The following is a 23486-nucleotide window of genomic DNA, read 5'->3' as shown; positions in this document are numbered from 1 at the left end:
AGGAGTAGCAAAAGCTCTACTGTCACTCTAAATATAATCAGGCAAGAGGAAAAATAAAATTGACTATGGCATGCAGTAGCACTAAGTGGCAGTCAGGGTGCTGTGTATCATATGATTAAGCAGCCATTCCTGTAGCCTCCTAGTTCACAGTTTTGCTAACATGCCACAAATTCTCAAAAATAGCTATTTTCCTACCAGCTTCTTTTGTGCCTTCCTCTGCTCTGGCCTCTGCTTTCCTCTAAGGAAGAATTGTAAGGACTGCATGGAAGCTACAAAGCGAGAGAAAATGAGAACCTTCAGATTTACAATAGCAGGGGTCTGCCTTATGCCATCTTCTCTCTGAGGCCGTGGCAAAGATAGGGCTGAAAGTGCTAATTTGGGAGTGGTATTTTGTTTAGAGATTATTTCTGTAAAATCAATTATGAAATAATTGATAAGATGTAGGCATTATCACCTGCAGTCCCACACCTTGCAGAGCTGCTTCAGTAATGGAGTTGGAGCCCCCTGCTAACCATGATTCTGCTGTGTTCTATTCACCATACAGCTTCATAACCAGGTACCATAACAGCTGGATACTCTGCCAGTTATTTGGTGGCCTGCTATAACTACTCGCCTTCTGCCCGTGAAAGACCTATTTGTTTCTCTTCAGCTCTCTGAGTTAAGTGGAGGGACAGTGAATAAGGAATAATAAACAGGTTAGGGATTAATCCAGAATACCTTCCCCAAGCTTGTTTCCCCTCACAGAAACTCCTCCGCAGACTTAGAGGAGCTGCTTACATTGTCACCCTTTTCTCCCTAGTGTAGATACACATGCTGAAGTTGCTTGAAGCAATAATAATGCAGGAAACGTGCCTTCGTTCTCTTCTCTGGGGCGGTTTTCACATGCAAGCTAATTTGGATGAATACAGTCACTCTGTAGAAATAAGGATTTATTTCTAACCCCTCTCACTATAGGATCAGAAAACCACAGCTGCTGTCTTCTTCGGGTCTGACCCAAAGCCCACTGAAGTCAAGGGAAAAGACTCCCTTTGATTTCAGTGGCCTTTGAATCAGGCCTCAAAACTTTCACCTGAAGAGTGAATTTCAGGGGAAGTCCATGAGGTTGGTTCTGTAGTTTGTTTCTGGACACCTTCTTCCTGAACATCTTCCCAATTAAGTTTAAGCAAAGTTGTATCAGGGTTGTACTGTTTTAAAATAATTTCATTACCCAGTAAACCCAACTTGACTTCCACATGTCACTTATTTTTTTATCCCTTGATCAAATCTATTGACTTCTACTTTTGGGGTGCAGTGGGGAATCTTGTTCTTACCCTACATTATGGGCTCAAAGTCACCTCCCCAGATGAAAATATTAATACTACATTGCTACTTCAGTCACTAAGTGTGAAGCAGCATTAAAAGCTTTGTAAGAAGGGAAAACACCTCCCTTCCCCAACTGAAGTTTATCCTTTTACCAGTCATCTTCCCTGTGTTGTATTTCAAAAGAGGGAACAATGGAAAAATAAAGCCTTTTAAGTAATATGCAGTTATAGGTTTTAATAAGTAGGGAATCAACCACATTGCTGTAGGAGAAAGTACAGAATGCTGGATGTTTGTGATGGGTACAGTTATTCAATATTTTCTCTTTCTGGAGTTAATCACATATAAAGTATAGGCATTATTAAGCTATTTTCACACACAGGATTCTATGGGGGATCTTGCAGATGGTTTAGATTAGTCTGTCCGTTTAAAAATGTACTGTTCTAAGCCCAGTCTGAAGGCCTTTCCCATGACTTCATTATTCAAAAATACACTAGACAGATTGATTTAGGTTTGAAGCCTTGTATGGACGTACAAATTCAGTTTGATCAAAAGAGACACTTATAAGTTAAAACCATTTTCTAAACTCCCCTGTTGTAAAAAAGCACAGTTTCTTCTGTGGATGTCAGAATCTCTTTTTCAAGGTCATCTCGTTTTATCTGAAATATAAACAAGAGGATTAGACTTATGTCATTAGTGTTACTTTGGGTCCTAACACATACAAGTCAAAGCTCTATCTACACCAAACTTTACATAACTTAAAACATGTAATAAAGTGTAACTAAAAACAAGACTGAATGAGGTGTGGTTTTTGGCTGCTATTTTGTTTAGTTATCTTCCCCACATTTAAAGAAATGCATTATCTAGACCACAGTATAGTCTCCAACTTTGAGTATCAGGCAGTTGCCAGTTGATATACTTTGGGTGGCTCTTATACTATAACTGGTAACTTCCCGTATGTGGTGAGCAACTCATAAAGAGGAAAAAGGAACAAGCCACTTGTACTTTCATCACATGACTTCAGAAATTCCATCAACTCTAGTCTACCTTTGTCACTGTAAAAGATGTAACAAGGTACACTAGACCTTTAACATTAGTAAGGGACTCCTCCTGGATCTATATCATCCCATGTTAGAGTTTTCTGGAAGAGTTCCTCAAACAGAGTTGCTGAGGGAGAGAAAATGATTGTGGAAGAAATCCCAGACTCCTCGCTTTGTTCAGGGTGTAAGACTGGAGTTCCATGGTACTCGATTGGCACTCCCTCTCAGGAACTGCTGGGCATCTAGTTTCCAAGGTTGCTGGGAGGAGAGTGAGGTATTGATTTAAACATCTCCCTTTGTTTGGAATAGGGGAAACAAGAAGGGTTTCTACAGGTATGTTAGCAACAAGAACGTGGCCAGGGAAAGTGTGGGTCCCTTACTGAATGGGGGAGGCAATCTAGTGATAGAGGATGTGGAAAAAGCTAATCTACTCAATGTTTTTTTCGCCTCTGTCTTCACAAACAAGTTCAGCTCCCAGACTACTGCACTGGGCAGCGCAGTATGGGAAGGAGGTGATCAGCCCTCTGTGGAGAAAGAAGTGGTTCAGGACTATTTAGAAAAGCTCGACGAGCACAAGTCCATGGGGCCAGATGCACTGCATCCGAGGGTGCTAAAGGAGTTGGCGGATGTGATTGCAAAGCCATTGGCCATTATCTTTGAAAACTCCTGGAGATCGGGCGAGGTCCCGGATGACTGGAAAAAGGCTAATGTAGTGCCCATCTTTAAAAAAGGGGAGGAGGAGGATCCTGGGAACTACAGGCCAGTCAGCCTCACCTCAGTCCCTGGAAAAATCATGGAGCAGGTCCTTAAGGAATCAATCTTGAAGCACTTAGAGGAGAGGAAAGTGATCAGGAACAGTCAGCATGGATTCACCAAGGGCAAGTCATGCCTGACTAATCTAATTGCCTTCTATGATGAGATAACTGGCTCTGTGGATGAGGGGAAAGCAGTGGACATGTTATTCCTTGACTTTAGCAAAGCTTTTGACATGGTCTCCCACAGTATTCTTGCCAGCAAGTTAAAGAAGTATGGGCTGGATGAATGGACTATAAGGTGGATAGAAAGCTGGCTAGATCATCGGGCTCAATGGGTAGTGATCAATGGCTCCATGTCTAGTTGGCAGCTGGTATCAAGCGGAGTACCCCAAGGGTCGGTCCTGGGGCTGGTTTTGTTCAATATCTTCATTAATGATCTGGAGGATGGTGTGGATTGCACTCTTAGCAAGTTTGCAGATGACACTAAACTGGGAGGAGTGCTAGATACACTGGAGGGTAGGGATAGGATAAAGAGGGACCTAGACAAATTAGAGGAATGGCCAAAAGAAATCTGATGAGGTTCACCAAGGACAAGTGCAGTGTCCTGCACTTAGGAAGGAAGAATCCCATGCACTGCTACAGACTAGAGACTGAGTGGCTAGGCAGCAGTTCTGCCGAAAAGGACCTAGGGGTTACAGTGGACGAGAAGCTGGATATGAGTCAACAGTGTGCCCTTGTTGCTAAGAAGGCTAATGGCATTTTGGGCTGTATAAGTAGGAACATTGCCAGCAGATCGAGGGACGTGATTATTCCCCTCTATTCGGCACTGGTGAGGCCCCATCTGGAGCACTGTGTCCAGTTTTGGGCCCCACACTACAAGAAGGATGTGGAAAAATTGGAAAGAGTCCTGTGGAGGGCAACAAAAATGATTAGGGGGCTGGAACACATGACTTATGAGGAGAGGCTGAGGGAACTGGGATTATTTAGTCTGCAGAAGAGAAGAATGAAGTGGGATTTGATAGCTGCTTTCAACTACCTGAAAGGGGGTTTCAAAGAGGATGGATCTAGACTGTTCTCAGTGGTACAGATGATGGGAGGAGTAAAGGTCTCAAGTTGCAGTGGGGGAGGTTTAGGTTGGTTATTAGGAAAACCTTTTTTACTAGGAGGGTGGTGAAGCACTGGAATGGGTTACGTAGGGAGGTGGTGGAATCTCCTTCCTTCGAGATTTTGAAGGTCAGGCTTGACAAAGCCCTGGCTGGGATGATTTAGTTGGGGATTAGGTCCTGCTTTGAGCAGGGGGTTGGACTAGATGACCTCCTGAGGTCCCTTCCAACCCTGATATTCTATGAAACTCAGGGAGTTATAAGGAAGAGAACTGAACCTAAACTCTGGTTTGCTTGTTTGATATACTGGCTTTCAGTTTGAGGAAAAAAGGACTGTCATGATAAGTAAAGCCTCTGAAAAGGACCCTTGCCAACTCCAGGACTGGAAAAACCAAAACTCCCCTGCTAGGGTTTTTTTTCATCACAGAGAACTCCAGGAGTGCAGCTTCATTGTTTGCTTCAGCTTATCATGGTGCATTGAGAAGACTAATTTGAATGAGGTACATATAGTAACTACTCTCAACACAAATTCATTGTACACTGAGTCTGGGCCCCACGGAATCTGACAAGCAACATCACAATTTAAAACCACTGATCACTTTTAGTAATTTTAATCCTGCTGATTATTGCTCTCATCTTAAAGTGTTGGCAGTAGACACATGGCAGGTGTTCCACATAGCAATCAGTCCTAAAAAGTTATCTAGAGAACAGGAAGAACACGGTTTGGATAAATTGACATACCTCTCCCAACTGCGGGAAGACACTGAATGAAACTGGTAATAACGCACCCAATGCTGAAACAGTCATAAGCAGTCTCAGTGGAGTCAAAGCGTGTGGATTGCTGAGTAAAAAGTTTGTGCTGTCAAAAGAGTTGGGAAGATAAATTATTGTTCAAGGCAGACCTGACATGCTTAACTGTCAAACCAGAATCGCTAGTGAAACAAAGGACGTTAAATACTATTTTACAGGAGAAAATTAAAGCTATCGTGCTGTAGTAGGTGAAATAATTTTACATTCCTTGCTTGTGTTTTCTTTATTATATAACTTAGGTTCTTGCTATTCCCTTGCTCCCTACCATGTGCGTGGTCTTCTTTACTCTTATTTTGGGCCCAGATCCTACATTATTGTCCACATATGGATGAGAATACAGGACTGGGACATAACACGTAAAGGGAAAACAGAAGGTACCAATATGCGTTTGAAATGCCTCAGTCCTTTAATTCAGATTTTTTTTCTTGGATCATTTTGTCTGTTGCTGTTCTATTTAGCCAGTTCTTGAAAGCATGATACTTTCACATTGTACACAGTTATTAAACAGCAGGATGTTTTTATTAATTATGTTACATTAGCGCCTAGGAACCCCACCCAAGGATTCTTCTGGTATAACTTCTCAGTTCACTTAAATTCCTTCCTCGGCATGGTCTATACTGCAAGCCTACATTGTAGCAATAGAAGTAAAACTCAAGCAGAAAAATAGAAGCAAGCAATGAAGTCAGAATAGTCAATAAGGATTCTAATGCCCTCTCCACTGTGACTGAAAGCACCTCGCTATTCACACCCTATTGTAATAATCTTTGTACAAAATGTGTCTTGTGAGGTATCATTTGAAAACTAACAAGGTACTGGTCATTAATATCATGGTGAAACATAAATAGCAACATTATACGTAAAGTTATGAAATCCCCCTGTATAATGTTTTTAGAACATGGTCAAAACCACATAGCCCTGCCCAGGCAAAAGTATCTTGGACGAAGAAATGTGTGTTTACCTCAATTTACATATAAGTAGTAAACAGGGTCCTTGAGAGCAGAGAGAGGAGATGGCAGCAGACAAACCAAATTTGCGTTTCGGCAAACACAGGTGAGAAGAAAGAGCATGGAGCCTCCTTCACCACCTGACTCCATGTTGCCTTCTTTACTTTTTGAAAAAATTTTGCTTTGAGGGGCAACCCTCAGAAGAATCCACTTCAAAGGTTAACTGGACTATAAAAGAAAGAGGCAGAAATCCCCAAGGGATCTCTCCTCTTCACCTAAGAAGACAAAGGAACCATTCCTTGGACTTTCTTTCTTTTTTTTTTTTGCGGCGGGGAGAAGAAAAGAGATCCTGACCTGATAATTTGGTCGGCCATATTGCTGGGAACATGTGATAATCTAAACCAATCTAGTGTTGTGTTTAAACTGAACTGTTTGGTGACTCCAGTTAAAGCAGCAAACTGTTGAATACTGGCCCTTTACAGAGGCAATGGGCCTTTAATATCTGAACTGTACAGGAGAGGGCTGGACAGTGCAGAACACATGTTTTGGGGGAAATCGGGGACTGGGAGTTTGTTGGGGTCACGCAGCAAATAGTAACCAAGGCTGGTGGAAGCCAGACTGTGAGTGGTGTGTTGCTGACAGGCTCCTGGGGTCAGAACTGTTAGACCAGCGCTACAGCTGTACACAGACTCAGGGTGTGACCTATAGCCTGGTTGTGAGCATCCCAGGTTGGGAGCTGCAGCAGCAAAGCATTGTGAGGCGCCCAAGGTTGCAGGGCAGGTGGTGACACAGCCCCTCAGTGGTCTGGACTGCACCCCAGAACTTGACAGCCACACACCCCAGTAGTAGAACCTCTTACCGTTGCAAGAAGTATAAAAGAGACTCTGGAATAATTACTGCTGTCCCAAAAAAGGCTGCTCTTGATAAAGCTGTTTCTTGTACTGCCTAAGAAAAATGTGATTCAAGTTAGAGCTACCTGACGCTCCCACACTGCACTCATGCAGCTTTGCTTTTAGTCTTGGTAACTTATTATTTGTATTACCATACCTAGTCATGGACCAGGACCCCGTTTCCTTAAGTGCTATACCACGCTAGGATTTCGTGCAGTTAAGTGAAGGGTCGAAATTTTTCGTAGGATTTCTCTCTAAAAGGAAAACTAAACTCTTTCAAGTGGCGAGTATACCAGTTGTGGATTCTGTGTTATCTCAAAAAGGGAAGGTTCCCACTGATGCATTATCTGACATGGAAGTTATTTTAAACTAGTTCAGCCTTGCAAAAGTAGCCTTTTAAAGGTACTGAGCTGCACCTGCTCTCATAGATTCAAAGTGACCCATCTCCCCCGGCATCCCCACATGCAGCCTTCCCTCTTCTGTCAGGGTGGTTTGCACCACGAGGGTTAGAAGGAAGGGGAAAGTGCCTGGTCTTGTGCCACTGAGGCTGGCCATTGCACTGGATTCCTTGGGATCAAGGGGGCATCTATCCCGTCAACCTGCACAAAGCCAGGGCCCAGCCTGGCTTAAAGGCATTTGTCCAAGTCCACAGAGCAAATCGGTGGATAAGCTTGGAATAAAACACAGAAGTTCCTGGCTCCAATACAGTTAATTCGCTCTATTCTCAATACTAAGGCCAGCTGTTTGTTGGGAGTGAAAACAAGCCAGCATGAACTTATCTTGGTTTGCCTACCTTCAACCCAGCTTTTTGTGACACTCCAACGACCTTGCCATTCTTGTCCATAACTTCGATCCCATTCTCACACTCAGTTCCTCGGACAATCATCACATTAAATGCAGTCAGGCAGGCTGTAAAAGTAAAAAGATTTTGTGTTTGCTTGTTTGTTTTTTAAAGTTGTTTTGCCCCAATTGGATTTTACCAATTCAATATTATGACATTTATAATTAATGCACGTTTTAAAATTCCAGTGATATTCTGGGATGAATTCCGCAAGTCGTACTTGATAGGAATTGAACTGAGGTATCCCAAGTCTCAGTCCACTGCCCTCTGCACTAAGCTGCACACTGCTCAGTGATATGATCAACAGAACTCAATTATGTACTTTGCTCCCCAGCCGCACACCTCAAATAATGTGCCTCAGTGCTTTAATTCAGAGCAATCCCATTCACCTGGTACACAACAAGAATATTTCATTTCCCTTCTGGACTTAGCAGTCCATTGTCTTAAAATATCCAGTGTAAAATATTCAGTGTGTGATATCCACTGAAAAAAGTTTTGTGATCCTAGGCTAATGACACAAGGGGATACAGAATATGAGGAGCTGAGAGTCCAATGGGTTTCCTGCCTCAGCTGTCATAATAAAATTCTTACCAAAAATAAGCTCTCAACTCTGAAGGTGACTGAAGAACTGTGAAGAGCAGCATGGGCCAAACATACCAGGGGAGTGCTGGGGAGCTAGCCCTTTTTGAAATGTTAGGTTTATCTTTTCATTAACTTTTTGAAGAGCTGTTCCATAAAGTTGTCAGCACAATTTGTTTCAAACACTAAGACCAATAGTCACCAATTGCCTTCAACATTCCTATCATTAAGTACGTTTTCAGATGAGGAGACACAGGTCTAAGTGACCAGTCCAAGGGGAGGAGAGTCCGTGTCAGAACTTGAAACAGAACTCGGGAGATCTGGACTCTCAGTAATTTCATTTCTGTTCCATCAAAAGTGGGCTTCTAAGCAGATCCAAAGAACATGTCGGGAAGCCCCAGGCCCTGTTGTCATCCTGTCTGTTATATGGAATGCATTTATTGCACCTTATAAATTTCAGTTAAAAAAGGTTGCCACTTCCTTTTAATGGCGGTGGGAAATAATATGCCAGTAATGAACGCAACTTTCAGCCATTAAATTATACGCCAAGTTCATCCTGGGTGAAACTTCACTGACCTCAATGGAGTTACGCCAGTGACAAATTTAGCCTGACAGCCTTACAAAGTTGACAAGAACCTGCTGTAATGAGTCGCACTCTTTCCACAACAGTGGCTGCAGAGATAATGTCTTCACTGACAAAGAGGTCGCACACCGGAGAAAAACTGTGGCACATAACATGCACAGGAATTTATTTCCTCAAGAGAAATGGTTGCATGTCCTGTACATGGAAGTAAGGAGAATGCCCTAGGATTTTATGACAGTTCATAGCACTGACCTTTAAACAGAGAATGCAAAATAGCTAGATATAAACTTTCATTAACTTTCATGCAGAAAATAAAAGTACCCAGTGAAGGCAGCAGGTGAAGACTAAGGGCTACATCCTGGTTTGGTTCTATATAAAGATATAGAAGTTCTAAAGGCAGATTGACGGCAGCACATGGTCTGTAACACATACAAGAACAAATCCACAGCTATTTGTTTTCAATTTACTTTTACTCACCAAGAAGTGGAATGGGTAAAATTTTTCTGAAGAACGTTTGCATAGAAGGATTATTCACTCTATTTTGTGTCACGACAAAGTGAGGAAATGCCTAAGAAATTTGGAAGAAACACATATTCTGTTAATAATTAAACCAATAATGAAATTTGGGCCACAGATTGGAAAAAGAAAACCTGTGGCTTTGTATTTTAAATGCTTTTGATAAAACTAGGCTGTTAAAAAAAGAATCTGGTTTACCAATTTGAAGGAGAACAAATTTTCTCTAATAACTGGGGTTTTTTGTGATTACACGTTTTACAGAAAAAAGGGGAAATGAAACCTTTATCACAGAAAAATGGTAATTTATAATTATATTCTGGACAGTAGTCTCTACTACTCAGTATCAGCACATGGGATATAAAAATGTCAACTGTGAAATTAAAAGATACTAAAAAGAGCTTATGAATGGGAATAAAAATATATGAACAATCTGTCTAGATATTTATGAAGCACCCAGACACTATGTTATCTAGGTGTGGAAAATGAACTAAAAACCATTTAAGTTTTCTTAGCAATACATATCACCACACTCATGAAGTTTTGCCAATTATAGTGTAATTCAATAAATCTTAGATATACTTGTTGTGTGCTTGAATTTAGTGGTGATTGAACAGCCCTGGAGTCTGAAATCCTCATAAATCAAAAACCTTGAATCCGATAACAGAATATTCCCAAAGTTCATAGCGTCAAATCTAAAACTTTACCATGGCTTCGGGCATTTAAATTCAGTCAGTTATAAAGTAGGTATAAGCTAAAAACTTGGATCTAGAACCTAACTAGTAATATTTCATGATGACCTGCTAAATTAGTTTATGTTTTGTAGAACCAGTGTTCATTCTGTGGTTTCTTCTCTATTTTTCTAGACTAACAGAGATAGAGAATGATAAAAACAAAATTTAATACTGGCAGGAAAAAAGCTACTAAATTCTAACCTCAGAGGAAGATGAGTAAATAGCAAAGGTAAAGGCTTGCATTCCTGATCAAGAGCAACAGAGGTTGCAATCTTCTATACCCAACAGGACTGGGAGGAAATTAGCTAGGGTGACTTTGGGCTCTGGAAGAACTGACTTGGAGGGTACTAGACCTTGTGACAATTCCATTATCAGTCCCCCACGCCAGAGTATCAGAAAGTAATTATTGAGATCATGCAAATACGTACTCCTATACATGCTGCATAAGAGATGGCACCTGTGCTCAGAAGGAGTTGCTTTTCTGGCAGCTTTTGTGGCAATGCTGTTTCCTAAAAGTCAGAACACACACACTATGTAAATTCAATTTCATCAGCTCATGTTCAAAGTGGTATCATGCAACTAAAAAATAATAATAATTTAAAAAAACCCACATACTTCAGTTTTAGCTGTAGCATTTCCATTTGCTATGGTGAATCCAGCAGCGTATGCATGAAACAGGAACTGCAAAAAAGGAGAATGTAAACAACAGTGTATTTTTGGATCTTGGGTAACAGACTTATAACTGTAGAATGAAAATGGTTACCTGCCAAATAAATGCTTGCTTTGCTCCTCTTTGTGGTAGTAAACTAGCAAAAACCTAAGAGGAAAGCACCAAGGGAAAGTTAGTTTCAATGAAACCAGGGCCCTATGGACAGAAGTGGCTGATTTAAGTATGAAGGAGACTAATCTATTATTTATTATTATTTACAATAGCACCAAAGGCCTCAGGTAAGACAGGGGCTTATTAGGGGAGCTGTTGTGCAAAGACACCAGTAGTTTCTTGCTGTGGACACCTCATTCGCCCTTAGTGGCCCAACAAGCCATATATCCATTCCATATATCCAAGCATATTTACTTTCCCATTTAATAGAAAAGTAAAATAGTCATTCAAACAGTGGGTATGAGACTAGCTAGGTGACACATTCTCACACCAGGAATAACAGACACCTTCACAGCTGTGGGATACAAAGAGAAACAAATGAAGTCAGATCATAAAATATTAGATGTGAGGAAGAACAAGAGTCAGATACTCAAGTCTTCGTTGGAGGGTACAGATGCTAAGCCTAATTTGATCCCAGGCCTGATCCTTAAGGATTTACTTTCCAGCTGCTACATTTTGAGATTTATGGACCAAATTCAGCTATGGCATAAGTTGTGCAACTGTAACCCACAGGGGTCAATGTGCATTACTTGTCCCTGATCCACAGGCTACGGGTCTGTCACAGCTCTCAGCTACAGAACTTGACTCTTTGGCTCAAGCTCTCAGGAGCCATGCTTTTAGTTCTGGAGATCCCTAGTTCAATCCATGATGTTGACCAAGATGTAGCAGTTATCAAATGAATGGAGTTCAAATCCACGGAGGGGGATGTGCAACACACACTTCATTTAATACACAACTCTTGTCAATGAGGAGTGGTACTAGTTTATGCCAAGGTTTAATCTAGCCCTATCTATTAAAGCTCCCCAAATTGTGACATATATACCAAGTACATAATCTTTGGGGGCATTATTACAAGAATTATTTTCCGCCCATGTGTATTTTCACTGGCACCCTGCAATTTATTTGCAAGTAGATAATATTCTGGTTCCAAACAGCAGAGTGTGAGGCTTTCTGTGTCTCTCTCTAAATTCAATTCCGGGTAAACATAGGAAAGTCAGGCCTTGTTCTAACTGGCTCATGAATTTCGACAGAAGACATGTGAATGATTGACTTTCATGTGTGAACAATGTTCTTGAATGTTTGGAAAGCAAAGTGACCAGTGGTTTGGGGTGTCTCGATTTTTGGGTATCCAACTCGACATCTCGCACCCAGAAATTGAGACGCCTAAAATGACTCATCACTTCTGAAAATTTAGATAATTATAAATACACACATAGATCCACTGCAATCTTCCATTATTACTCACCAGTGGGGTGACTAAGGGCAGGAAAGCTAAAAGAAGAAACAAAATTTTTTAGTAAATCAACTTGTGGGGCTGGGTAGTTGGCTTGGGGATGAGGTGAGAGGAAACAAATATGACTAGTCCAAAAGAAAACACTGGGGTTTGACCTTTGTCCCTCATTCCCTAAGCAAAAGGTAGAAGCATCTCCAAGATACTGCTCTCACAAAATGCAACAGCCCACAGCAACAGTGCTAATGGGAAGCTACATAACTCTATAGAAAGAAAAGGAGGACTTGTGGCACCTTAGAGACTAACAAATGTATTTGAGTGTAAGCTTTCGTGAGCTACAGCTCACTTCATCGGATGCATGCAGTGGAAAATACAGTGGGGAGATTTATATACACAGAGAACATGAAACAATGGGTGTTACCATACACACTGTAACGAGAGTGATCAGGTAAGGTGAGCTATTACCAGCACGAGAGCTGGGGGGAAAAACCTTTTGTAGTGATAATCAAGGTGGGCCATTTCCAGCAGTTGACAAGAAAGTCTGAGGGGCGGGGGGGGAAACATGGGGAAATAGTTTTACTTTGTGTAATGACCCATCCACTCCCAGTCTCTATTCAAGCCTAAGTTAATTGTATCCAGTTTGCAAATTAATTCCAATTCAGCAGTCTCTTAGGTTCTCCCCCCTCACCCCCCCCGCCCTCCGCTCTCCTGCTGGTAATAGCTCACCTTACCTGATCACTCTCATTACAGTGTGTATGGTAACACCCATTGTTTTATGTTCTCTGTGTATATAAATCTCCCCACTGTATTTTCCACTGAATGCATCCGATGAAGTGAGCTGTAGCTCACGAAAGCTTATGCTCAAATAAATTTGTTAGTCTCTAAGGTGCCTCAAGTCCTCCTTTTTTTTTTGCGGATACAGACTAACACGACTGCTACTCTGATAACTCTATAGGGAATTCATTTCACCCCTCCCAAAAGACAACTGTGGTGACAAGATTTGCATAAGAAAAGTGAGAGGTTACATTAGGTAATGAATAAATAGCCTTTGTGAAAGTATATCTGTGTCTCATCCAAACTCTGTGCAATCCTGGCTTAATATTTCATGACCCCAACCAGATTCTACCCACAGGACGGACTCCAGTCAGCCTGGAGCAAAGCCGATTGTGTCAGACCATAGCTGTGTGGATTAAGGGAAAACCCAGTGCACCACAATATACATTAAGAGATTTGGGTACTGTTCATATGGTGCCAAAAACTAGTGACTGGTCAGTATATTTCCCCCTAGGGAGTCAGTGTGCAGACACTGCTCAGAGCAGATGAACTATGTGAAAGGTGTATACAAATCAATTTTCTTTAAAGGACTACAGGAATAGTCTTCAACTGAGATAAATATAACCAACATGAATAACAGTGGCCTCATTTTTCTGTAACTAGAAGGGCCCCCAAGCATTTGTCATTGGAAACCTGTCAAAAATGTGCAGTAAGCTTCTATTACAGCAACTGACCTGGTGGTCTAAACACAAGGGGAATTATCTCGCCAGTACCAGGGTGCACAGAGGACTTAAAGAAAAAGAAAAGAAAGTTAGGACATCTCTCTCAGCCTAAATGAAAAATATGAGAAGTAAATTCCAACATCTTTTATAAACTCACCAGACTCAGCTTCCAGGCTTGTTTTACCTAGCATGATTTGAAAATAAGATTAGCAATGGCACTTCAGAAGAGGTTTAATGGCTAAAATCTTATTTCTAACTTTGTTTATTGTATATAATCTTTCTGTAACGATAACTGACATTTATACATAGCATGTCATACACACACCCGTTTGATTATATTCTCCTTAAAATTCCCCCAGGGATTCTACTGAATACAATATTTTATTTTTTTTCTGTCCTGACATGTTGTGTATTGTTGTCTAGCAGCACTTGAACATACAAAACCAGGTTGGAAAGTGAGTAAAAATACAGCCGAAATAGCAATGGAATTTTAGGATAGAATACCACCAGCTCTTAATTTGGCTTAAAGTCTAAACACACCAGCCCTTCCAAAAAAGGGCCAGGAAAATCTTAATAATGACAAGGGGTCATGACTTAATTTTACATCTCATCCCAAAGGCAGCACCTCTAGTGACATAGCGCTATCTAACACCAGGCTGGGACATGTGATTCAGTGACGAACCAAAGAATTCCACCTGATGAATCCCCAGTTCAGTACTACTTCCTGCAGAAAGATTCTCTGCAGAGGTTTTCCATCCAAGTATTGACCAAGCCTGCCACTGCTTCGTTTATGAGAACTGATGGACAGACCAAGCTGGAATAGTTGCAGTTCATCTGCAGCCCATGTGACAATGAAGCATTGATGATTTAAAATAAGTGTAATAAAGATTTTGCATAGTTCACATCAGACAAGAATGTACAGACTCTATGGCTGAGCTGTGGGAGAAAGCAGAAGTATTAGGTTATCAAGAGGATTGATTCCTATGATTCTCTGGCACTTTTTAAGAGAACAATATTATGCACAAATGAATGATACTTTCTTGGATGATGGAACTGGAGTCCAAAATTAAGGTCAGCAGCTACCCTAGGAATTCTTCTACCAGCTTATAAGAGACAGAAAATCTGGTTGGTAACGCAGATTTGTTGAAGCTTTTTTTAATTTTTTTTGGGCCCCGTATGTATCTCAGGCTCTCTCAGTACCTGCCTTTTCTAATACAGTCATGACAGCATTCATGAAGTATGTAGCCTCTATTTTCCATAAGCAGTACTATAAAGTACTCAAATAGACACACACTCAGGTATAACTCTTAAATAATCATTTGGGTCCAGCAAATAGTCTGTCCAAATTAATTACAGTAGAACCTCAGAGTTATGAACACCTTGGGAACAGAGGTTGTTCATAACTCTGAAGTGTTTGTGACTGTGAACAAAACGTTATGGTTGTTCTTTCAAAAGTTTAGAACTGAACCTTGACTTAATACAGCTTTGAAACTTTACTATGCAGAAGGAAAATGGTGCATTTAACTATCTTAATTTAAATGAAAAAAGCACAGAAACAGTTTCTTTACGTTGTCAAATCTTTTTTTTTTTTAAACTCTTTTTTTTTTAGTAGTTTACATTTAACACTGTACTGTACTGTATTTGCTGCTTTTTTTCTTGGCGTGGGGTAGTGGGGGGGAAGGGCGGTGTCTCTGCGGCTGCCTGATTGTGTACTTCTGGTTCCAAATGAGGTGTGTGGTTGCCCAGTCAGTTCGTAACTCTAAGATTCTACTGTAAGAGCAACTAGTTGCTGAAATCTGTGTGGTTGGGTATAGGTCATACAGTCATGCGTGTAAAAATGCCAACAGATGCTGAGAACTTAAAAACTGGGTGCAACAGATTGCAATTCCTGGCGATGATTGAACCTGGTGATGTTCTGAACAAAAAGAGCTCTCAGCCATGCTTGTAGCTGTTTCCATCGCTTCACACCAACTCCGGCATTTTAGGCTTCAGAGTGACACACAAAGTGACATTCCTAAAATCTTATTATATATAAACTGCTCCTAAGAAGTCATTTTAGAAGTCCAGCAAGAAGGACCCTCGTTCATCACTCAGGCAAAACCCCCAAGCTCCAAGAGCTAAATAAGGCTGCTAAAAGAAAAGTCAAATACTTCAAATGGGATATATACAAACATATACAGTTTATTAGAGGATATGTGTTAGATACCTTTTTGTCCCGTAAAGGCTCTTGAAGAGTCTGAGCACCGGTTTGTAAAAGTAATCTGGATTTTTCTATTTCTTCCTAAAAAAACAAAACCAGAAATAAAGATCAGTCATTCTATTCCAATACCTTCCTCCCATCCCCACTCCTCCATCCAAAACTTCTGTTGTAACAGCCCTTTTGTGCTGGCCTGGTGCTTGTAAATACAAAATTAGACCATCATGTTCATATGCTTTTACACATACATGCTGATCTGAACTACACCAGTTCAGTGGCCTCAAGATTATGCGCACACACATTATTTATGTCAACTCCTCTGTCTATAGCATTATCAGGTCCAGTGCGTTATTTTAGGTGGCAAACCTGCAAACGCTTATGCGTGTGCCGAACTTTAAGCATGTGAACAGTCCCACTGAAGTCAATGGAACTACTTGGTTAAAATTATGCACGTGCATGTTTGCTGGCTTGAGTAACTTGCACACCAGAGATATTGTTTTGTGTTCCTCACAAGCAGCTGAATGTCTAATTTTAAATGAAAACACAACATAGGTCAGCCAGCCAAGTAAATACGAGTCACTACATCATCAGATCCTCCAGCATCTTAACTTTAATAAGTTTAAAATGAAGTTTTGGACCTTACAGCTTTCCATTACAATTGAACTTTTAACGTAAGAGCAACATAAGAACGACCTTACTAGGTCAGACCAATGGTCCAACTAGCCCAGTACCCTGTCTTTCAACAGTGGCCAATGTCAAGTGCTTCAGAGGGAACGAACAGAACAGGACAATCATCGCACGATCCATCCCGTCGTCCACTCCCAGCTTCAGAAGCTAAAGACACTCAGAGCACAATGTTGCATCCTTGACCATCCTGGCTAATAACCATTGATGGACCTATTCTCCATTAGTTCTTTTTTGAACCCTGTTATAGTTTTGGCCTTCACAACATCCCCTGGCAATGAATTCCACACGTTGTCTGTGCGTTGTGTGAAGAAGTACTTCCTTTTGTTTGTTTTAAACCTGATGCCTATTAATTTCATTTGGTGACCCCTAGTTCTTGTGTTATGTGAAGGAGTAAATAACAATTGCTTATTCACTTTCTCGACACCAATCAAGATTTTATAGACCTCTATCATATCCCCTCTTAATCATCTCTTTTCCAAGCTGAAAAGTCTCAGTCCTTTTAATCTGTCCTCATACGGAAGCTATTCCATTCCCCTAATCAGTTTGGTTGTCCTTCACTGTACCTTTTCCAATTCTATTCTATCTTTTTTGAGATGGGGTGACCAGATTTGCATGCAGTATTCAAGATGTGGGCGTACCATGGATTTATATAGAGGCGTTATGATATTTTCTGTCTTATTATCTATCCCTTTCCTAATGGTTCCGAACATTATTAGCTTTTTTGACTGCCACTGCACATTGAGCCAATGTTTTCAGAGAACTATCCACAACGATTCCAAGATCTCTTTCTTGAGTGGTAACAGCTAATTTAGATCCCATTGTTTTGTATGTACAGTTGTGATTATGTTTTCTAACGTGCATTACTTTGCATTTACCAACATTTAATTTCATCTGCCATTTTGTTGCCCAGTCGTTCAGTTTTGTGAGATCCCTTTGTAGCTCTTTGCAGTCTGCTTGGGACTTAACTATCTTGAGTAGTTTTGTATCATCTGCAAATTTTGCCACCTCACTGTTTACCCCTTTTCCCAGATCATTTATGAAAATGTTGAACAGCACTGGTCCCAGTACTGATCTCTGGGGGACACCACTATTTACCTCTCTCCACTCAGAAAACTGACCATTTTTGCTACCCTTTGTTTCCTATCTCTTAACCAGTTACTGATCCACGCGAGAACTTTACTTCTTACCCCATGACTGCTTACTTTGCTAAAGAGCCTTTAGTGAGGGATCTTGTCAAAGGCTTTCTGAAAGTCTAAGTACACTATCCAATGAATCACCCTTGTCCACATGTTTGCTGATTTCCTCAAAGAATTCTAATAGATTGGTGAGGCATGATTTCCCTTTACAAAAGCCGTGTTGACTCTTCCCCAACAAATCGTATTCTTCTATGTATCTGATAATTCTGTTCTTTACTATAGTTTCAAGCAATTTTCCTGGTCCTGAAGTTAGGCTTATTGGCCTGTGTTTGCCTGGATCACCTCTGGAGGCTTTTTTAAAAATTGGCATCACATTAGCTATCCTCCAGTCATCTGGTACAGAAGCTGATTTAAATGATAGATTATATACCGCAGTTAATAGTTCTGCAATTTCATATTTGGAGTTCTTTCAGAATTCTTGGGTGAATACCATTTGGTTCTGCAGACTTATTATTGTTTAATTTATCCATTTGTTCCAAAACCTCCTCTAATGGACACCTGAATCTGGGACAGTTCCTCAGATTTGTCACCTAAAAAGAATGGCTCAGGTTTGGGAACTTTCCTTTCACCCTCTGCAGTGAAGACTGATGCAAAGAATTAACTTAGTTTCTCTGCATTGGCCTTATCTTCCTCCAATGCTCTTTTAGCACCTTGATCATCCGCTGGCCCCACTGATTGTTTAGCAGGCTTCCTCTTTCTGATCTACTAAAATTTTTTGCTGTTAGTTTTTGAGTATTTGGCTAGTTGCTCTTCAAATTATTTTTTGGACTTTCTAATTATACTTTTACACTTGACTTGCCAGAGATTATGCTCCCTTCTATTTTCCTCAGTAGGGTTTAACTTTGAATTTTGAAAGGATGCCTTTTTGCCTCTAACCACTTTATAAAAAATACACATATACTTACAAGGAAAAGGGACCGTATACATATTGGACTCTAATTTTGGAGGCTCGACATTCCAAGGATCTTCTAGGAGAGAACTACTAGGTGACCTTACTTTTCATCATGAATACAACTCCCTTTGCATCATGAACATATCATCTCCCTTTGCAACACTCTGCCTTACTCATACTTCAGCTGTAACCCTGTAGGTCTTGAGAAAAATTTATATATAAACAATTTTTGGTCACAGTCAAGATAATTCACAGATTTTTTTTAATCTGGTTTGCACTTAAAAATATGAATTAAAGATTTCAAAAACATATACAGAAAGAAAAGGAGTACTTGTGGCACCTTAGAGACTAACAAATTTATTTGAGCATAAGCTTTCGTGAGCTACAGCTCACTTCATCGATACATTCAGTGGAAAATACAGTGCGGAGATTTATATACATAAAGAACATGAAACAACAAAAAAACTTCAAAAACAGACTCCAGTGAGAGACTGCTGAATTGGAATTAATTTGCAAACTGGGTACAATTAACTTAGGCTTGAATAGAGACTGGGAGTGGATGGGTCATTACACAAAGTAAAACTATTTCCCCATGTTTATCCCCCACCCCCACCGTTCCTCAGACGTTCTTGTCAACTGCTGGAAATGGCCCACCTTGATTATCACTACAGAAGGTTCCCCCCCACCCCCACCCCCACCCCCGCTCTCCTGCTAGTAATAGCTCACCTTACCTGATCACTCTCGTTACAGTGTGTACGGTAACAGCCATTGTTTCATGTTCTCTACGTATATAAATCTCCCCACTGTATTTTCCACTGCATGCATACGAAGAAGTGAGCTGTAGCTCACGAAAGCTTATGCTAAAAATAAATTTGTTAGTCTCTAAGGTGCCACAAGTCCTCCTTTTCTTTTTGCGAATACAGACTAACATGGCTGCTACTCTGAAACCTGTCATATACAGAAAGGGTTGCAATATTTTCTTTCCATCACCTTGGACAAAAATGACTAGATAGTAGCAGATATGCCAGCTGTATGTATTGTCTCTATACATGATAAGCTTCTAATGAAGCAGAATCAATAGACCAGAGGGGAAAAAATTCTGCCACAAAAGTTTGTGTGACAGTTTCTATATAATTAATGAAATACCTTTATACCTGAATATTTACACCTTAAAATCTGATAATCGAGTCTAACATCAAAAAATAATCTTATTTACCGAGGTGAAATATATTATGTATAAATCACAAGAAGTTCTAGAGCAAAGACATTTCCAGCCAGCCACACCTTCAGAATATTTACCCCCATAAGTAGCCACACTCATTTCACTGGGGCTTACCTCATTAATAAAACACTTACACACATGAATAATCCTTATCGGACCTGGTTTCCAGTGGTGAAAGGCCATGAGGGGAAAGCAGTGGAGGTGTTGTTCCTTGACTTTAGCAAAGCTTTTGACACAGTCTCCCACAGTATTCTTGCCAGCAAGTTAAAGAAGTATGAGCTGGATGAATGGCCTTTTATGTGGCATAAAGGGGCCCTAAAAAGCAGCTGGGTAAGAATTCCCCCATTGCAGACAGTGTGTAGGACAGCCATAGGGGGGGTCCTCTGAGGACCTCTTCACAAGCCTGTCTGTGGCAGGGCTGCAGCAGGCAGCACTTCAGAGATTCCAGGTAGTGGAACAGCTCAAAGGGCAGCCGGGGGCGATTGCCCTAATATAGACAGGCCCGTAGTGGAAACAAACTGCAGAGATGCACAGAAGTTTACACTGCACCATCTTGTACTGTACCTGGCCTGGGACAGGGCTATTATTCCTTCACTTTTGTGGCCCCTAAATTCAATCATAAATTTCACCGAAACGTGAACTGCCATATTATACTGCCAAAGTCTAAGCAGATTCTAACAGATAATACTAAAGGCAGAATTTGTAGGAAGGTGCAACACAATGTATTTTTAATTGGACTTTTTCAGGTTATATGGCTGCCATGCAAGACCCTGAACGTCAGTGCAGCTGCAACACTGAGGAAGGGATAGAAGGATGCTGGACAGCAAGGAAAATCCTAGTTTCCTGCAATAACTGTTATGGGATATTTAATATCTAACGTGGACACCCCAGCTGTAAGGGCTTATCACAGTAACCCTTATGAAATGCATTTTATCTATGTAAGGAAGGGATGAGTCAACACTGTTGGGATTTGCTCCTACGGATCCTTTGAGTCTTGTGCAGAACAGCCTGTGCTTACACTTCTCACTTCACATCACCCACACGTTCAAGTCATGTGCAAAGGTACAACTGTGAAACTGTAATTTTGTAAAAAGAGGTAAAGTACTTACATTAGATTTCAGTAAGGTGGTAGGGTCTAAAATATCTGCCCAGTGAAGAAATCTTTGGAAAAAAGACTAATAAAAATATACATTAAGGAAACTGTACAAATATTTTGTAGTTTAGCTTAATTAACTCTTTTTTGTAGCTGGCAGAAAGAAACCAAGAATCTCTGTCTACTTCTTTGTTTTTTCAACTCTTTTTTATTTCCACGAGCAATAGCAACCCCCTATTTTTTGTTATAATCTGGTAGCCAGAATGACAGTCCCAAGCTAACAGCCACCTTTCTTCTTTGCTATGGTGAGAAAAACTTTTATCTGCGAGAAAACTAAGGTTGCCTTTGAGCTCATAAAACTTGCAACAAAGCAAATCTGCTTGCTAAGACCCTGGGGAGGAATGCACTTGGCAATGGTTAGGTTCCTTCCCACCTCCTTTGGGGAGCAGTAGGTATGGCATCTCTAGCAGTCCAACTGTGTGCTTTGGAGTGACATCACGGCTCAGGGGCGCTGTATAAACCAAAAAGGAGACAAAAGCCACCAAGGCATCTCATAATCTGAAGCTAGGGTGACCAGGTAGCAAGTGTGAAAAACCGGGACACTTTTTAATGGGGTACCAGAGTTACATACATAAGACAAAGCCCCTCATCTGGGGAGGGCTGGTCACCCTAAAGCACACAGCTGTAAAACTGGCTGGTTGCACAGGCAGATCCGGGCAGGATGTGCACCCAGCCTTCCCCCGCATGTCGGGGCGGCCCCTTCCCCGGTCCTAGGGCGAATGCCTGGGACCTTCAGCGGGGGAGGGAGGCGAGCGGGGTAATTGCAGGGGCAAGAAAGTCTCCTTCCCGCAGGGCCACAGTGCGCATGGCTGACCCCGCACTCCCCCCGGCAGGCTCTGGCGTGACCCAATGCGATCAATCTCCTGCTCCCGGCCGCCCCGCCAGACATGCCTCTTCGCTGGGCTGCCCCCCTGCTTCTCCCCCCGCCCCGCCCCGCGCCCGCTCCTGCGACCTGAGCCCCCGCTGCCCGGGCAGGGCTCTCCCGCTCCCTACTTTGCCCTCCGTGCTCCAGAATTGCAAGTTCACATCCATGAGGCTGAGCAGCCGCTGTGCCGCGCCGGAAAAGGTCCTGCCACGGGGAGGCTCCGGCTGCTGCACACTCCCGGCAGCCGCTTTCCTTTCCCCGTTGCTGGCGAGCGCAGGCCGCTTCGATCTGGTCCTGCTGCGGGGCGTTGGCAGGAGCTCGGGCTCCTGAGCTGCCTTTCCCCGCACTAGCTGGATGCGCCTGGACCCCTGCACAGAAATGGCCAGCGCAGCTGAAACGAGGGACAGCCGCCTCGGCTAGTAGCTGCACGACCCGAGACAGCCCCTTCCTCTAAGCCCAGCCCCTAGGTTAATTCCTCTGTGCGCTACACCTGCCCAGGGATACCCCCCAATTTACTCAGACAGGGTGGGATTTTCTAAAGGACCGGGGGAGGTGGGCACCTCATCCCTTCTGAATTACAAAGGAATTTGGATGCTTAATTCTCCTACACCCATTTGGAAAAAAAAACAAACAAACCCTGATTCTTGCACTATTTAAGAAAAAAATCATTGCCCCTTTTACAGGAGGCAAAAATAATAGAACGCTCCCAAACCATAACCAACTGCCCTTCCCACTGCTTAAGAAATGGCCCTTGTACTGACCCCTGGGTATCCCAGTTCTTGATTAGGGAACATAGTGTTGGCTATATCTTATTTATGATTTGTACATCCTACCTTCCAGGGTTTATTTTTAAATGGACAAAGTTGAAAAACTTACAGCAAAACAAGAACACCAGATTCAAGTCTGCTTGATTTTATTTATACTGAACTCATTTGCATTGTTCATGTCTCCTGCCTTTTAGTTCAACTAGTGAGTTAAAATTTAAATTTTAGATTAAACTAATACATTATAAGGGTCCTTTTGTGCTGTGAACTTCCCTGTTATGTGAGGGGCTGCCAGCACTCTTCATGCCAGCAATTTTAATCCTCTAGCTTCTGCTATGGATTAAAGGTTCACCACCTTGGCCCAGGAACTGCTGAAATTACTTTTCAGTTTCTTCACTAATGTGGTGGTCTAATATTAATTGATTTTGGGGGACAGCAGAACATGGCAGGGAGAATAATGGACTAATTTAAAGAAAACCTCTTCCATGGGGGACATTTGTTTATAACTCAAAAAAAAAAAAAAAAAAAATTACGGCTCCTGTCATGGTATCTGTTCACACAGCTCTTAAGACCACTAGAAACAAGTGTCCACTATCCTACAGCAGACAGTATTTCTGGAAAAAAAAAATCTAAGGGCTTGTCTACACTACCCACCAGATCGGGTAGTATAGTATGGACGTGATAAATTGACCGCTGAGCGCTCTCCTGTCCACTCCAGTACTCCACCACAAAGAGAAGCGCAAGCGGAGTAGACAGGAGAGCATCAGCTGTCGACTAATCGCAGTAAAGACACCGCGGTAAGTAGATCTAAG

At 41.6% G+C, this 23486-nt stretch overlaps 1 protein-coding gene across 4 annotated transcripts; it reads right to left on the bottom strand.

Moving 5' to 3' along the window:
* Positions 1-1518: 1518 nt before the first annotated feature.
* SFXN4 (sideroflexin 4) lies at positions 1519-22344 on the bottom strand. 4 transcript variants are annotated; one of them, XM_043551426.1, is made up of 15 exons: positions 22039-22315; positions 21461-21549; positions 21002-21067; positions 15905-15979; positions 13856-13882; positions 13711-13765; positions 12218-12243; positions 10855-10908; positions 10707-10772; positions 10520-10600; positions 9322-9412; positions 7635-7750; positions 6811-6896; positions 4939-5056; positions 1519-1958 (listed from the first exon to the last, which is right to left on the bottom strand). In XM_043551426.1, exons 2-15 carry the CDS (start codon positions 21479-21481, stop codon positions 1881-1883), a joined length of 960 nt encoding a protein of 319 aa, XP_043407361.1. In that variant the 5' UTR covers positions 21482-21549; positions 22039-22315; the 3' UTR covers positions 1519-1880. The 4 variants fall into 4 exon arrangements, with proteins under 4 accessions (XP_043407361.1, XP_007064297.1, XP_037761791.1 ...); XM_007064235.4 differs by lacking the exon at positions 21461-21549 and having other exon boundaries at positions 22039-22344; XM_037905863.2 differs by lacking the exons at positions 21002-21067; positions 21461-21549; positions 22039-22315 and adding an exon at positions 20007-20963.
* Positions 22345-23486: the final 1142 nt, after the last annotated feature.

This window comes from Chelonia mydas, chromosome 7 (assembly GCF_015237465.2).
Source record: "Chelonia mydas isolate rCheMyd1 chromosome 7, rCheMyd1.pri.v2, whole genome shotgun sequence".
NCBI classification, from domain to species: domain Eukaryota; kingdom Metazoa; phylum Chordata; order Testudines; family Cheloniidae; genus Chelonia; species Chelonia mydas.
Note: the sequence above shows the minus strand (reverse complement) of the source record. Positions and strands in the feature narration are given on the sequence as shown.

What these genes read in the sequence shown, in the direction of transcription:
- SFXN4 (XM_007064235.4), bottom strand. Translation starts at nt 22,077, where the DNA reads ATGGATGTGAACTTGCAATTCTGGAGCACGGAGGGCAAA. An exon ending in ATGCTACAGCTAAAACTGAA is followed by an intron (nt 10,601 to 10,706) that starts GTATGTGGGTTT and finishes TCTGACTTTTAG; the next exon opens with GAAACAGCATTGCCACAAAA. An exon ending in CTTTTATACTTCTTGCAACG is followed by an intron (nt 5,057 to 6,810) that starts GTAAGAGGTTCT and finishes CTCTTTTGACAG; the next exon opens with CACAAACTTTTTACTCAGCA.